The sequence below is a fragment of the Erythrolamprus reginae genome, chromosome 9, assembly GCF_031021105.1.
Source record: "Erythrolamprus reginae isolate rEryReg1 chromosome 9, rEryReg1.hap1, whole genome shotgun sequence".
NCBI lineage: Eukaryota > Metazoa > Chordata > Lepidosauria > Squamata > Dipsadidae > Erythrolamprus > Erythrolamprus reginae.
The window spans coordinates 30,263,511-30,279,667 of record NC_091958.1 but is presented as its reverse complement, the minus strand read 5'-3'; the positions used below and the strand labels follow the sequence as shown (position 1 = coordinate 30,279,667).

The following is a 16,157-nucleotide window of genomic DNA, read 5'->3' as shown; positions in this document are numbered from 1 at the left end:
TTATTATTATTATTATTATTATACGTAAGTGCTAATCTCAAAATTTGGAAGATTCTGGGTCTCAGATGCAGACAGGATTTGTGCAAAGAGCATCTCCCACCACTGGCTCAACCGGACTTGTACAAGACCTGTGCAAACGGTACCTCCAACCAGGCAGGAGTTGCCACTCCCACATCGTTGCCGGTGCACGGTGTGCACTGCTCTGCGTCTCCAGCGTGCATGCACGTCTGTGTGAGATTTTGCTTCTGTCCATGCACAATAAGCAAAATCTCACGAGGAGACGTGTGTGAGAGATTGCAGCATTTTTTTGCTTCCCGCATGTGTAGAAGCAAAATATCACCAAAATCTCTCTCATGCGTGCATCCCTTTGTGAGATTTTGCTCCCTGCACATGCACAGAAGTAAAATCTCACTCAGACTCGTATGCACGCATGCTGGAGCGGTGTGCGCACTTTAATTTTCACTACCAGTACGATGCTGTCAAATGGACCAATAGGATCCGGCTACTGCCTCCAACCACCCTGTTCCATTTTCACTCCTTTTTGCCATCACTACGCAGTGCCTACTTTTTTAATATATACAAATGAATGAGAACGCAGATTGGCTGCCAAATACTCACACAAATGGATCTTCCGAAGGCCCATCTGTGCCACTGCTAGGCCGGGTTTCTAAGCTCTTCAGTTTCAACTCTGTCCGTCTCATTTCTACTTCCACGTTGCTGATCTGAATCAACGTTTCTTTCTGGGCTCTCTTCCCAAAATCTACGGAGCAAAGCAAACCAGCAAAGTGAAATAAACGGCCCTCCTTGTTTGGCTCTTCCTGGGACAGCCCACCATGTCCAGCTTGCCACGGGACAATTCGGCAGGGCCAGTTTGCCCAGGAAAAACTGGCTACAGGCAGGGGCAGATTCCACTTCCCACCACTACCGGTGCGCTTCCCACAGAGCTCCGCGACCCCGGCACGTGCCCGTGTGCGTCCGAATGAGATTTCGCTTCTGTGCATGTGCAGGAAGCAGAATCTTGTGAGGGAAGCGCACATGTGAGATTTTTGTGATTCTTTTGCTTTCACGAATGTGCAGAAGGAAAAAAAATAGCCAAAATCTCGCTCATGTCCGCATCCCTTCACAAGAGCTTGCTCCCTGTGCATGTGCAGAAGCAAAATATCGCTCGGACACATGTGCGTGCATGCCGGGGGCAGGGAGTTGCACTCACAGCTCCGTTTTCCCTTCCGGAGCTACAGTCTGGCCCGTACCAGTAGGAACCCAATACCAGCTGCAGGACAATTCAACAATTTTATTTCATTAAATAAAATAATTAAGAAATCATTTTGGGTTTGGTCATTCACGTTCATTTTGTCCCTTCTCTTGCAAATCTTTTATCTAATGATTCTATTTCACCCTTTCTTCAAATTGTATTTAATTTTCGTGCTGTGGCAACTTGTCCCATAACAAGCGATACTGGCCACAGTAAGCTGGCCGTGGTGAGCTGGACATTGCAAATTGGCAGTGGTGAACTGGCTCTCGTGAGTTGTCCCATTCCTGTTCCTATTAGGTGGAATTCAAGCTTTCTGATACCATGTTCACGATAGGAAATGGCATTGGATAAAAAAATAACAATAATCGACATCTTTACAATTGTAGCTGTTGATTTTTTTAAAAAAATGTTTTCAATTCCCACGGTAGCACTCTGCAATGTCTGATAAATTTTGTAATTTTTTTTTTAATTCTCCACAATTTCATACATAGAGCAATGCAAATGCCTTAAAACCGTGATGGTGAACCTATGACACGTATTAGAGGGCACGCAAGACTTTGCCCTGTGTGGGCTCCAGTGCACCAGCTGATTTTCAGCCTTGGGAAAGGCCGTTCTGCCCTCCAGATGCTCCAGGGAAGCCTCAGAGGCAGAAATAAAAATCGCCCAACGGACAAACTGGAAGTTTGGGAAAACACGCTTCCGGTTTGTCCGTTGTGTTGTTTTTTGCACTCTGGAGGGTGAGCACAACGGGAAAACCGGGAGTGTGTTTTCCCAAACTTCCAGTTTGTCTGCTTGGGCATTTTTTTCATGTACCAGGCTTCAGCAAGGCCTGTGGGCATTGGGGGGCAGCATAGGGGGTGTACATGCAGGGGGCAGGAAAGGGGTGTGGGCATGCTAGCACGCCCACACTCACACCCTTTTGGCATGTGAACCAAAAATAGTTCACCATCACTGCATTAAAATATATCAGTAACATACACAATTATACATTTTTATCCAATCAGTTACCGCATATACTCGAGTATAAGCCGACCCGAGTATAAGCCGAGGCACCAGTTTTGCCACAGAAACTGGGAAAACTTATTGACCCGAGTATAAGCCGAGGTTAGAAAATGCAGTGGCTACTGGTAACTTATAAAAATGGAAACCAATAAAATTACATTAATTGAGAAATCAGTAGATTAAATGTTTTAGAATATTTATTTTAAAGAAAACCAGTAAACTAGCTCTGTAAATTTAAAAGAGGGTAAACAAAAGCAATCTGGTAATAACAATAAATTAAAAAGTAAAAAAAGTAGCTCACTTAGCAACCAAGCTAAAACCTATTTCTAAACCTAACCCAGGGCTCTTTAAACTTGACAGTTTTCAGACTAGTGGACTTCAACTCCCAGAATTCCTGCCCCAGCCATGCTACCACAGGAGTGGGAGTTGAAGTCCACAAGCCTTAATCTTTTCAGGTTTGAAGACTCTTGCATTTTTAACCCTAACCCAGGGCTCTTTAAACCTGACAAGTTTTTAGAACCTGGGGAGAGTTCATGCCGTTCCCGCCCCCTTTAGCTTGCTGGCTGGCTCACTGGCTGGATCTCCCTCCCACCCTGATCCTCCCTCCCTGATCCTCCCTCCTCCTCCGTCTCTCTTTATTGCCCCATGTGTTGTTCGGGGAAGCAGATTTTCTAAAGAGATCCACTTGGGACGGCAGCTGCAGCTGCGAAAGAAACGGAGGAAGAGGAAAGAAAAAAGAAGCCTTGCCTCTTTCCTTTCCTCCTTTTCCTCCACGACTGCAACTGACAGGAGAAAACAAAAGAGGAGAAGAGGAAGCAGCCGACAGCATATTTATTTATCGGTATTTAAATATTTTAAAAAGAAAGAAAGCAAGTGAGGAGGTGAGAGAGACGAGCTGCAGGGCCCCGCCCCGCCCACATTTCTATCAATGTCTCACCCGGCTCCAGTTCTTCAGGCGGCTCTGTTTTTGAAGCAGCGGTGGATTCCTGCTTCTGTCTTCTCGCCGCCCCCCCACCTCACCAGCTTCCCATCGCCTCCCCCCCCTCTCTTTTCTGAACTCTTGAATTTGCCTTAAAGGAGCCTCCTCGGCGCCGGCATCATTCCTCCGCGCCACCCTTCTCTCCTAATTAAAAGTTGGAGCTGTGGAGGGTGGAAAAGCGCGACCTCTGCAGCCCAGTCCCTGTGTCCGGCTGTCAGAGATGGCACTACGTATTTACACAGACAGCAATGCCCTCCCTGCCCTAGCTCCCTCACCCGCCCAAGCCACCAATGCCTGCCGGGCTCCAGCGGGGCGCCCTCTTGTGGTGACTCCTCAGTGACCCGAGTATAAGCCGAGGTCGGGTTTTTCAGCCCATTTTTTGGTCTGAAAAAACTCGGCTTATACTGTATATACGGTATATATCAATATCTTATTCTGCACCTGTTTTACACTACTATCCATCCATCTGTTTTTCTTCATTTCTTTACACTCCCCTCCATCTCTGTCTCCATCTCCTCCTTCCCTCCTCTTGCTCCTTCTCACTCCTCTCCTACTTCCACTCCACTCCTTCTCTCCTCCCTTCACCTTTCTTCTTCCTCTTCCTCCCTCTTTGCCTTCCCCTGAGTGACTCTAATCCTAATTCATCTTGTATTGAACAGACTATTCCCGTACATCTTTAAACTATCGGTGTCTCTTCTAAACTCCTTTTCAATATGATGTCTGTACATTTAATATGCAGGAAATGCAATGTCTGATAAAATATTTAACCCCAACTATAAACTGGGCAGGATAAACTGTGCAAACGTTTGAGATTTTGTACCGTTTCCATCATTTGTTCCAATCTGCTTCTCTGGATATGTGTAGTAGAGATGAGAGGTCAAGCAATTCATTGGGGTTTTTTGTATATTTTGAGTCCCGAGTGACTACTGTGCAATGGACAGCCACATAAACCCAACAAACAAACAAAAAAGCAAGCTATATTCACACAACCAACTAAGCACAACAAAATACATGGGTGTATTTTTTTTAATCTATGAGAAAATAATAGAAGTTGTCCACAGCCAAATATAGGTAGTCCTCTACTGATGACCACAATTGAGCCCTAAATTTCTATTACTAAGCAAGGCAGTTGTTGTTTACAATCTTTCCTGCCAATTTGCTAAGTGAATCACTGCAGTGGTTAAGTTAATAACATCGTTGTTAAGTGAATCGGACGTCCCCATTGACTTTGCTTGTTGGAATGTCGCAAAAGGAGATAACGTGACCAGTGTTCCCTCTAAGGTGAGTTGTGTGTTATAGCGCAGGAGATTTGAGATGTCTGCCCACGAGTTTCCAATTCCAGCGTGGAGGTCTGACCTCTGGGCTGGAATTGGCAATTAGAATAAGGTTACCAGACCTTGATCATTTGTCCCAACTCCAAAATGCGGCATGACTTTAAAACTGACTGGATTGGATTTCCACGCTGGAGAGAAAGAGAGAAAAGCCCAGCCGGCTAATTTCCCCCCTGGATTGGATTTCCACCCTGGGGAAGGAGTGGGAAAGAAAGAAAGAGAGAAAAGTATTGCTTTTTCTAATTGGATATTGTATTTTTTAAATTCTCATTGAAGGCATTTGTAATTGCTTCTAAATGATGTTGGTTTTGCTTTTGCAAAAAAAAATAAAAAATCAAAACAACCTCCTTAGGTGCAGGTCAGCTGAAAGTCCTAGAGAGACTGAAGGTAGATAATTCATTAACAATCAAGGCATGTCAAACTGATCTGTGTTTCCTGAACTAGATGCTGGATATTGGATACTAGATGTAGAAGTTGTTTATGGATATTCCCAGTTTCTGGAAGTATTGTCTACAAGGTGGGAAGATGTTCCTCTAAAGAGATGTCTCTTGTGGCTTGTACAGATATTTTAAAATGTGAAACATTTTCTAACAACCAAGATGGAAGGGACCTTGGAGGTCTTCTAGTTCAACCCCCTGCTTAGGCAGAAAACCCTGCAGACAAGTGGGTATCCAACATCTTCTTTAAAACTTCCAGTGTTTGAGCATTCACAAATTCTAGAGGCAAGTAGTTCCATGGATTAATTGTTCTCACATTCACTCCTTGCTTCTAAGTTGCTTCTCTCCTTGATTAGTTTCCACCCATTGCTTCTTGTCCTACAGGTGCTCTGGAGAATAACTTGACTCCCCCTTCTTTGTGGCAGCCTCTTATTTACATTGTGAATAAGCTGTCTCAGACAATTCTCTTAAAACAGAACTCTTATAAAATTGAACATTAAGTAATATCCTAATATACATTTTGAAACTTTGAACTAGAGGAATCAGCAAATGTATGATACTTTAGTGACTGGACAGATATTTAGCAAGATATTTAATAAATTCCACTGCTGGTTGGCATTTATAGCCAAAGAAACATGCAAACAATTGTAGCCTTCTGTTAAAATGAAGCTTTCTGTGAACATAATATACTAGTTGGGAGTAAATCTACCTTTGTATTTCCACTCATAAATTAGTTTGATTAACAAAGAAGATGAAAACAAGGTTTTATCATGGTTAACATTTGTTTGTTTGTTTGTTTGTTTGTTTGTTTGTTTATTTATTTATTTATTTATTTATTTATTTATTTATTTATTTGATTTGTATGCCGCCCCTCTCCAGAGACTCGGGGCGGCTAACAGCGACAATAAAACAGTGTACAATAGTAATTTGGTATTGATGATTAAAAATCAATTAATATAAAAACCAAACATACATACATACATACCATGCATACAATTGTAAAGGCCTAGGGGGAAAGAGGATCTCAATTCCCCCATGCCTGGCGGCAGAGGTGGGTTTTAAGTTGTTTACGAAAGGCAAGGAGGGTGGGGGCAGTTCTAATCTCTGGGGGGAGTTGGTTCCAGAGGGCCGGGGCCGCCACAGAGAAGGCTCTTCCCCTGGGTCCCGCCAGGCGACATTGCTTAGTTGACGGGACCCGGAGAAGATCCACTCTGTGGGACCTAACTGGTCGCTGGGATTCGTGCAGCAGAAGGCGGTCCCTGAGGTAATCTGGTCCGGTGCCATGAAGGGCTTTATAGGTCATAACCAACACTTTGAATTGTGACCGGAAACTGATGGGCAACCAATGCAGATTGCGGAGTGTTGGTGTAACATGGGCATATTTGGGAAAGCCCATGATTGCTCTCGCAGCTGCATTCTGCATGATCTGAAGTTTCCGAACATTTTTCAAAGGTAGCCCCATGTAGAGAGCGTTACAGTAGTCAAGCCTCGAGGTGATGAGGGCATGAGTGACCGTGAGCAGTGACTCCCGGTCCAAGTAGGGTCGCAACTGGTGCACCAGGCGAACCTGGGCAAACGTCCCCCTCGCCACAGCTGAAAGATGTTTCTCTAATGTGAGCTGTGGATCGAGGAGGACGCCCAAGTTGCGAACCTTCTCTGAGGGGGCCAGTGATTCTCCCCCCAGGGTAATGGACGGACAGATGGAGTTGTCCTTGGGAGGTAAGATCCACAGCCACTCCGTCTTGTCTGGGTTGAGTTTGAGCTTGTTGACACTCATCCAGGCCCTAACATCCTCCAGGCACCGGCCCATCACTTCCACTGCTTCGTTGGCTGGACATGGGGTGGAGATGTATAACTGGGTATCATCGGCGTATTGATGATACCTCACCCCATGCCCTTGGATGATCTCACCTAGCGGTTTCATGTAGATATTAAATAGCAGGGGGGAGAGGACCGACCCCTGAGGCACCCCACAAGGGAGAGACCTGGAGGTCGACCTCTGATCCCCTACTAACACCGACTGCGACCGACCAGAGAGGTATGAGGAGAACCACTGAAGAACAGTGCCTCCCACTCCCAACCCCTCTAGTTGGTGCAGAAGGATACCATGGTCGATGGTATCGAAAGCCGCTGAGAGGTCAAGAAGCACCAGGACAGAGGACAAGCCCCTGTCCTGGGCCCGCCAGAGATCATCCATCAACGCGACCAAAGCAGTTTCCGTGCTGTAGCCGGGCCTGAATCCAGACTGTTGAGGACCTAGATAATCGGCTTCTTCCAAGGACCGCTGGAGCTGAAGTGCCACCACTTTCTCAACAACCTTCCCCATAAAGGGAAGGTTGGAGACTGGACGGTAGTTATTGAGTATGGCTGGGTCCAGGGAAGGCTTCTTGAGGAGGGGGCGCACAAGTGCCTCCTTATAAGGAGCCGGAAAGGACCCACTCCCCAAGCAGGCGTTGACAATCTCCCAGACCCAGCTCCGTGTCACCTCTCGACTGACCGAATCCAACCAAGAGGGACACGGATCCAGTAGACAGGTGGCGGAACACACAGCTCCAATGGCCTTGTCCACTTCCTTAGGTGTCACTAAGTCAAACCTCTCCCAGACAGATGGACAAAGACGTTTAGCCCCAGTCACCTCGACTGACTCGTTGTCAGTTGACTCGTTGTCAGTTGAACATGGTTTCTTGATGGTAAAAGATATATTTAGGCAGGGGTCCCCAAACTTTTTACACAGGGGCCAGTTCACTGTCCCTCAGACTGCTGGAGGGCCGGACTATAAAAAAAAAAATGAACAAATCCTTATGCATACTGCACATATCTTATTTTAAAGTAAAAAACAAAATGGTAATGTACTATTTAGAGGGGGGGAAGAAGTCTGAAATTCATATATGTTTATGTTTTGTTTTTAATTTAATTTTGTTGTTTAATATTAGGATGTATTAATTTGTAAAATTGGATTAGAACTTTGGAACTACAGTATATAGAATTACATAGGTAAAATTAATGGAAGATACATAGGATAAATAAGGGGTTTATGACATGTACTGTATGGTTTTATGAGTTTGCATTATGAATTTAAAATATACTTGGAAATGTAGAGGATTGATGAAAGTTAATGATAGTAAATGCTAAGTGCCTGAAAAGTAATTGAGCTTGGAAATATTGAATGAAATAATAGAAAAGTAATTATGGAAATGTATTAATTGATGCATTGGTGTTCAGATAGATTTTCATAGTATTACTAAATTACTATAATACTATGATAAATATTTAAGAAATGAAGATTTTAAAGCATGGATTTATTAATAGTTGTGTTTTTAGTTTTGCTGTTTTTTTTAGTTTTCATAGTAATAGATTTTGGTTTTATTTTATTATTAATTTATTTTAATAAAAAAGAAGGGAATATATATATTTTTTCAAATTAATTTTCAAATTCAGCAAAAAAACATGTGACATATATACAGTGGTACCTCAAGATACGAACCCCTCGTCTTACGAACAACTCGTGATACGAACCCGGGGTTCAGAAAAATTTTGCCTCTTCTTACGAACTTTTTTCGAGTTATGAACCGGCGTTCGGAGACAGCTGGGAAGCCGCGCGGCTGTTTTAAAAGGTGACAGCCGGGCGGCGGGGCTTCCCAGCAGCCTCCCGAACGCCGGTTCGTAACTCGAAAAAAGTTCGTAAGAAGAGGCAAAATTTTTCTGAACCCCGGGTTCGGTTCGGGAGGTTGCTGGGAAGCCCCCCAGCCCGGCTGTGACCTTTTAAAACAGCCGTGCCACTTCCCAGCTGTCTCCGAAGGCCGAACGCGGAAGTTCGGCTTTGGCGTTCGGCTTCGGGAGACAGCTGGGAAGCCGCGCGGCTGTTTTAAAAGGTCACAGCCGCGCTGGGGGGCTTCCCACCACCACCCTGAACCCTGAACTTTTGCTGAACTTTTTGAAAAAAAAGAAAAAACCTCCTCCCTTTTCCAACATTTGGTACTGTCAAAATCAATTTCATGCCCTGTAGTTTTGAAGTGTTGAAAAAAAGAAAAAACCTCCTCCCTTTTCCAACATTTCAAAACTACAGGACATGAAATTATTTTGATAGTACAAAATTAATTTCCAAAACAGAACACTACAGCAAAAGAATAATCAAGGAAGCCATCAAGATAGAAAAACATCCCCAAAATATGAACAAGCGGGATGATACCTCCCGCTTACCAGACATCTGGAAACCAGCCCTCAAACGTATCCCAGCCATAGAAACCAAACTCAGAACACACATTGCAAAACAATCAAGTAGCCTGCAAGCTCCAACTACTCAGGATATCACGCCTAATCTACAATCATTAACTAATCAGCATACCTCAGCTACATCAACGACCCCAGATGTTACCCCACTGACCCACCAGGAAGTTTCTACACAGCAGGCAATTGCTGAGCCATCAAACCACACCCAGCCACCAGTATTTATAGAAGGAAGGCAGCTCAGGTCTCGCAGTGTTCGCCCTAGAACAAGGACAGAAACACCAGCCTGAAGATGACGAGTGGGACCTTGTCGAAACGTTGCCAGAAATTTCCAAATCCTACACGGGAAGAAACCCGAATGTTTATGCGATGTTTCGGTGAAATCACATTCAAATCAATTCCATTTTACAACAGCACGAAGCTTGGAAACTTCAGCCTGATGATGGTGAATGTGATTTCACCGAAACGTCCCATAAACATGCAAAATATTACACAGGGCAAAACCCGAACTCAGAACAATCTACACACACATATATATATATATATATATATATATATATATATATATATATATATATATATATATATATATATATTGTATGTATGTATATATATTGTATGTATGTATATAAATTATATATATTATATATATATATAATTTATTTATTTATTCATTTTGGATTTCTATGCCGCCCAGTCCCGAAGGGACTGTCGCTCAGACAATATACTTTTCCGCCCACACCGAAAAAAAATTAGAGGGAACACTGAATGTGACCCTGGGATATGGGAACCGTCATAAATGTGTGTCAGTTCCAGTGCTGAGATCCTACTGGTACGCCCCATTTCAGGCATACAGGTAGCGGTGGCCACCAATGGTACGGAGAATCTGTACCAGCAGCATTGCAAGGCTCTGCCCACTGCCCAGATGTCGCCTTTTTCCTGTTTTAACCTTTTGCGCATGCACAAATAACAATAGCATTTAGATTTTATATACCGCTTCACAGTGCTTTCACAGCCCTCTCTAAGCAGTTTGCAGAATCAGCATATTTGTCCCCAACAATCTGAGTTCTCACTTGACCCACTTCGGAATGACGGTGAGATTTGAGCTGGTGGTGAGATTTGAACTGCTGAACTACAGCTAGCAGTTAGCTGAAGGAGCCTGCAGTGCTGCACTCCAACCACTGCGCCACCCGGCTCTGAATTACCCTCTCTCAGCGGTTTGCAGAGTCAGCATATCACCTCCAACAATCTGGGTCCTCATTTTACCCATCTGGGAAGGATGGAAGGCTGAGCCAACCTTGACCCGGTGGTGAGATTTGAACTGGTGAACTACAGCCAGCAGTCAGCAGAAGCAGCTTGTGGTACTTCACTCTAACCACCAAGGCTTCTGCGCATGCACAGAGGGTGAAAATGCATGTGCGACAGTGGCACACATGCGCAAAGCACGTCTTCCTGAACCAGTAGGGAAGATAAGTAGATTCCCCCACTGGCCAGTTCCAAAGTGTCCGGATTTTGATCACATGACATGAGGATGTTGCAACGATTTTCAGTGCAAAGAAATGGCCATAGGTCACTTCTTTTTCAGTGTCGTTGTAACTCAGAACAGTCACTAAGTGAATTGTTGCAAACCGAGCACCAACTGTACAGTTCAACCGTGAAAGCCAATGCTACTTAGCTTTTCTCTTTCCGCAAGCCATTCTGTCCTGGTTGCAACTTACCGAACTTGCATTCCAGCACACTTGGAAGGGAGTAATTGTCCGAGCCGTTGTCCAGGGCATAGGAGACGTGGTGGAGTAAATCGGGCCCGTCTTTGTTCTCGCGGCAGTTGACTTTTGGAAAGGAAAATGAATAATTGGCTTGGTTACTCAGCTGGTAGGGGTGGCTGATGCCGTAGGTAAGGTTGAACAAATGGTCCTCCTGAAACCAGTAAACGCAGAAGCGGTAAGTCCCCAAGAGTGGAGGCAGCGCCCAGGATTGCTGAGGTCCCGGTGGGAATGGGGCGCTGATGTTAAGTCCGCCAGCACCATTGGAGATCGTGATGGCATCTGGCTGGGTTCGGTAATGGATGTGGCCTTCAACCGTTTGCCTTCGGTCAGCACAGAAGCGGAAGTCCTCCTTGTAGTCGCTCATCCCATGCACGCCTGGACCACACACACACACACACACAAAAAAAAGAAAAGAAAAAAGATTTAGAGGGAACTGCCCTAGAGATCTACAAGAAACATTCACTCCAGCAGGGTGGGGAGGAGGGAATATTCAGAGAAATTCCACAGGTAGTCCTTGACTTACAGCCATTCGTTCAGTGACCGTTCAAAGTCACACTGGCAAAAAAGTTAATAAAATTGGGTGTGACTCATTTAGCAACTGCCTTGCTTAGGAAAAGGAATTCTGGACCCAATTTGTAAGTCAAGGACTTATTATGATTTATTATTTACTATTCTATTAATTGAATTTATATGCCGCCCTTTCCTGTACAAGGCGTAATAGCAATAGCCCTTAGACTTATATAAACAGATTACAGAGTCAGCATATTGCCTCCCAACAATCTGGGTCCTCATTTTACCCACTTTGCAAGGATGGAAGGCTGAGGGAGAAAGGGAAGGAGGGAGGGAGGGCAATAGCAATAGCCCTTAGACTTATATAAACAGATTACAGAGTCAGCATATTGCCTCCCAACAATCTGGGTCCTCATTTTACCCACTTTGCAAGGATGGAAGGCTGAGGGAGAAAGGGAAGGAGGGAGGGAGGGATGGAAGGAGGGAGGGCAATAGCAATAGCGCTTAGACTTGTATACCCCTTCACCAGGTGGGGGTTGCCACTCCCACCGCTCTTCTCAATTATTTTCTGTTACACACACACACACACACACCCCTGGAAGAAGTAAACATTTTGTGCGCCCCCAACTCTCTGCCGGGACAATTGTTTGCAATATTTGGCACATTTTCTCTGAAAAACCTCAAGCAGCTTGTCAGTGTGATTGGGATGTAATGTGTTTAAGGGGCGCCTTAATGTATTTGGCTTCATGCTGTCCACTCCCAACATTTTTAGACATAGTAAACATCTCGGTCTTTCCTCGTCTCCCATTGTAGTCACAGCGAAGCCAAGCGCCACATACGCTTCGTCATACTTCCTCGTCTTAGCTTTCGGAAGACTTATGTTTGTCTCATTGTCTCCATCTCTCTCCTCCTTTCTTTTCATCCCTGTTAAATATTTTTCCATGCTGTCTCTTAAGAGCTTGTTATCTGCACTTCATATCTCCTGCTGTATGATATTGTTCGGTTCAAAAAACCCTACTCCCTGTGGGGAGGTAAAAAGCATGTTCCCTGGGGTAACACGTGCCCCCACCCAGGGCATTGCTCTGCATCCCCCAGGGGGGGGGGCACCCCACTATTTGAGAAGCACTGGTCTAGGCATGCCCAATTCCTGTAACCCTTCTTTGTAGCTTTTAGCCTCCAACTCCCTAATTACTCTTGTTGCTCCTCTTTGCAATCTTACAGGAGAGTCTAACAAGATTAATAGCGAAGGTATTGTCAGGAGCCAAGGTGGTTCAAAACAATACAGGCTTATTGCATGCTAACACTTTCTGCAAGAATCTGAACTACTAACAGTCAAAGCAAATTGGTGGTGGATAAGAATCAAGGGAATTCAAGGAGGGCTGAACTCTTGTGGGCACCACGAGACTCCAGACTGATGGTGCGTTTGACACCTCCCTCAAACTCAGCCTGGTCATCTCTTACAGATATTTTTCCACTATTAACTTCACCCACTACCAGCAAAGCCATTAAACATCCATGATGGGACTTGTAGTCCAAAGAAACTGGGAGTTACCAGATTTGGCAAGGTGGAGAGCATATCATGATAAATTCATGGTAGAAGAGATGAGGTAAAAGATTCCAATTCTCCATGAATGGAGAAAATAAAGTTAAGAATGTTTATGTTACCTTGGAGCTGGAAGAAGGCAGAGAGAAGGTAGAAGAGCATTCTGGGAGATCTGATCTTGGGTCGAGGCATCCAACAAAGGCTTCTGCAAGACACCCTTCTTGACAATGTGGGTCTTCTGGAAGCATCTGAAATCCTGGAATCAAAATCCCATCATGGTGTTTCTGCAAAAGAATGGTTGAAAATGGGCGATCTTGTCAATTGTTTGCATGGTTTTTAATTGGGCCACCCAGAGGATGCTACGAATGGTCATAAAGGACCCGGGTTGCCGAGTGCCCACAAAGTCATCACGTGATCATAGAGGGGGAGAACCCATCAGAACTTCCAATCTGGGTCGTAAGTTTCTTTTATGTTTATTTGTAATTTTGAACCAGCATTGGGTTGCTAGCCTGTACGGGCCACACTGCGTACTGGTAGGGGAAATGGAAGGGCTTGTGCAGCTCCGTGTTGCCAGCGTGCGTGTGCACCCCAGCCAGATTTTGCTTCTGCACGTGCACAGGAAGCAAAATTTTGTGAGAGGACACACATGCCCAAGGGAGATTTTGGCAATTTTTTTGCTTTTACACATGCACGGAAGAAAAAAAAAAGCCAAACTCTCCCCCACACCTGCGTGTCCTCTCACAAGATTTTGCTTCCTGTGCATGGACAGAAGCAAAATCTGGCTGGGATGCACACGCATGCATGCCGGTGACGCATACCAGTAGCAGCGGTAAGTAACAAGGCCCGCCTGTTTTGAACCGTTGCTAAGAGACCAGTTCAAAGGTGGGTCCCTCCCAGTTCTGACTAGTTCTATGGAACCGGTAGTAACTTGGCGGCCTGGGTCGCTGGAACTGACGGTGCCCCAGGCCTGCCACGCCCGTGAATCAGCTCTCTCTGTGGCACCGTAGCCACTGCCATCTTGTTGAGCAGAAGCTGTTTTGTTGCTTCTGTGCATGCGCAGAAGCTGGGGTTTTAGCACCATGCACAAGGTGAGCCCAAAGCAGGTGGCACATCCGGTGTCCATGTGGTGGGGCAGGAAGCAAACTTGGCAGCAATGTAAACCAGAACCCACCCCTGGACTAGTTGTGAGTCAAGGGCCACCGTATATTTATATATCCTATTTTAGCCCAGAACTTGACTTTCAGAAGAGTTGGCCAATCTGGGAGTGGAATGGAAAGGGGGAAGCAGCTCAGCACCTTTACAGTAGCCACAAGCAAACTAGGTCCATTGAATGCCATTGGCCCTGATCTAACCAGGTATCTACCGTTGATTCCACTATTAGATGGGAAGATTTATGTTGCATAGACTTTAGCAATAAATCAGTCTAATAACTGAACCTTCAACCATTTGGACCTGGTCTTTCGCGCCTGACATTTTTTCTCTTTTTTTCTGGATTAAAATTGAAGCTCGTTTCAAAACAAAATAATATATTCCAGATCACTTCCAAATAAGGCTGTTTAGCTGCTGTTAGCCGCAGCACAGACTAAATTGTAGCCAGCAGCTCAACCACAGTGTTTCTCCTTCTCTCAACGGCCTCCCCACTGAAATGTTGACGAAAAGGGGGGGTGAGCATCAAGGCTTGGTTTCCTCCTCCCCCCCAAGAAGCAAGGGGTTCCCTCTGTGCATAAAACCTGCGTCGAATCTGCACCATAATTCTTGCATCAAAATGAACTGGAGAGCCCATCTAATTTTTTTTAAAATTAAGGCAAGGAAGCAAGAAGTATGAAATTTTCAATACTCAGTGTCCAATTTATGGCAAGAGGTTAACGCAAACCACACCTTTCTTCATTAAGAACTCAAAGCCCCCCACCCCCAAAAAAAACCCGGTTTCCCCATTTGGGGCTTGAGTCAGCCGTCCATAGAATGACCACCCAGGTCCAGATGAAGTTGCGTCGTTTAAGCAGAAACAGGCAAAGGAATCGTTTCCAGTCATTGTTGTTCATCTTTCTCCCCTTTTTCACAGCTAGACAAGGAAGGTTTCCATGAAGTGCAACTAAATCCTTCTGAAAGGAGCTCAATTTGGAGACAATTAAAAATCTGAAATGAAGCAGGACAAAGACGGCATGCCAGACAGAAGTCATAGGCAGACTGGGTTTCATTTATTTTGGGTGGGAACAAAAGAAACAACAACAACAACAAAAAAGAATTTTCCAGCACTGAAATGAGGAGCTGCACTGCATTTTTCTTTTCAATATGTCTTGGTGGGATAAATTGTGTGTCCATCCTCATCTACAATTCCACTTGCTGTGCAGAGAAGCAGGAATAGTCCAGCAGTCAAGGCTAGAAACCAGGAGACTGCAAATTCTAGTCCCAATTTAGGCATGACTTTGGGCCAACCACCAGGAGACTGGGAGTTCTAGTCCAACCTTAGGCATGAAAGCCAACTGGTTGACTTTGGGCCAACCACCAGGAGACTGGGAGTCCTAGCCTTGCTTAGATGTGAAGCCCACCTGGGTGACCTTGGGCCAGCCCCTCTCTTTCAAGCCACCTCACAGGAGTGAGGCGAAAATAGGAGGAGGAAGAAGTATCAGGTGGGTTCACTGCCTTAAGTTATTTATAAACATCCATAAAGGAGAAGACGCACAGTGTGTGAGATTTCGGCAATGTTTTTGCTTCCACGTTGAAGCAAAAGATTGCCAAAACTTGCCAAAATCTCGCACACGCGTCCATCCTTTAGTGAGATTTTTGCTTCCTGCACATGCCCAGAAGCCAAATCTCACTCCGAAGTGTGCGCCCGCCTGCCGGTCGCTTGGAGATGCATGTGCAGCTCCATTTTCACTACTGGCGTGGCATCCCCCCATCCCCCCATTCCAGTAGAAACCCAACATTGGTTCAAAGTTACAACAGCACTGAAACGACCATTTTTCACACTTGCGATCGTTGCAGCATCCCCTGGGTCACATGATTGAAATTCAGATGCTCAGTAACTGACTCACATGCAGGGGTGGGCAGCAGGCAGGACGTGGTGGAATGCAGTTCCACCGGAGGGAATGAAGATGCATGTGCAGCTC

The 16,157-nt window shown here is 45.1% G+C and overlaps 1 protein-coding gene across 1 annotated transcript in view; it reads right to left on the bottom strand.

The window, feature by feature from the left end:
• LOC139172042 (adhesion G-protein coupled receptor G1-like) overlaps nucleotides 1-16,157 on the bottom strand; it is a 122,458-nt gene that overhangs the window by 40,620 nt on the left and 65,681 nt on the right. The window contains exons 2-4 of the mRNA XM_070760695.1: nucleotides 13,170-13,331; nucleotides 10,947-11,369; nucleotides 619-760 (exon numbers count right to left, since the gene is read on the bottom strand). Of these exons, the coding sequence (XP_070616796.1) occupies nucleotides 619-760; nucleotides 10,947-11,369; nucleotides 13,170-13,239 (635 nt within the window). The 5' untranslated portion in view covers nucleotides 13,240-13,331. The remainder of the gene's footprint in view (nucleotides 1-618; nucleotides 761-10,946; nucleotides 11,370-13,169; nucleotides 13,332-16,157) is intronic.